Source organism: Austrofundulus limnaeus, unplaced genomic scaffold (genome assembly GCF_001266775.1).
Source record: "Austrofundulus limnaeus strain Quisiro unplaced genomic scaffold, Austrofundulus_limnaeus-1.0 Scaffold675, whole genome shotgun sequence".
NCBI lineage: Eukaryota > Metazoa > Chordata > Actinopteri > Cyprinodontiformes > Rivulidae > Austrofundulus > Austrofundulus limnaeus.
In genome coordinates, this window is record NW_013953077.1 from 230,007 (window position 1) to 231,009 (window position 1,003).

A 1,003-nucleotide genomic window follows, 5' to 3' on the forward strand; every position below is an offset into this window, starting at 1 on the left:
CAGTTGGACAGGTGTACCTAATAAAGTGGCCGGTGAGTGTATAATGGCTTGTTGCCTTTTCTTCCAGGTTCTCCAATTATCACCTGAAGATGACGATCCCAAGCAGGTCGGTGAGATCCTATACCTCATCCAGCGGTAACCTCCTGAGGTGGGACCTTTCTTCAGATGAGATCAGAACCATGACAGATGTCTTGATAACCAGGATCAAGAAGGTCTACGATGCTGTTGGATCTCTAAACACTGAGAGTGTCTCTGCTGAAAACACCCTGAAGGCCTTGGCTGAAGCCAAACTAGATTATGCCTGTGAGTCTGAAGGAAGGGTCTGGTTAAATAATAATAATCTATTCTTGATCTTTAATTCAAACGTTGAAACTCTTAGCAAAATATCCCATGAACCAATGGATGGATTTTAATACCACTTTCTAAATGAAACTACCGGATGTACATCTAAAATTTATTAACTTTTGGCATCATCCAGATGTTATTGTGGCTATAGATAAGTGACCTTTTCAAACATAAGAATGGGTACAACGGAGTCAGAGTTACAGATATTGATCTAAAATCTGGTCTGAAAGGAGTTATTACCAACACCAATTTAATGTTCTAAATGAAGACTGGATCATTTTCAAAGTTTGTCAATAAGTGATAGATCTCCATCTCTTCTCAATCAAAGAAGATGTCCATTTAAACCTCTGATATAAAAGGCAACATGCCATATAATTCCTTCATGGAGCCCTAATTGTTTCTTTATTTTTTTAGTTTTGTGATCTGGCCACAAAAAGTACCTCACATTTTCAGTTACAAATGTTTTGTTCAACCAAAAGTCTGAAACATAATCAAGTTTTGATACAAAATCTATACATTTGTAATTTCAAGCAGTTAAGGNCTTGTGGCCAAACACTGCTTTTGTCCCTAAAGTTTTCTCACATTCCCATTGTAACCAGCCACTGAGATTGGCGCGTTTTCAGCCCACGTCAGGAGGGACTGGCGATAGGCCTGACAT

At 38.8% G+C, this 1,003-nt stretch overlaps 1 protein-coding gene across 1 annotated transcript in view; it reads left to right on the top strand.

The window, feature by feature from the left end:
• The window catches only part of LOC106531778 (neurolysin, mitochondrial), a gene marked incomplete at its 3' end in the record, with an annotated part of 3,222 nt that extends 2,919 nt beyond the window's left edge, over positions 1-303 (top strand). The window contains 1 exon segment of the mRNA XM_014027700.1: positions 68-303. Coding sequence (XP_013883154.1) covers positions 68-303 — 236 coding nt within the window.
• Positions 304-1,003: the final 700 nt, after the last annotated feature.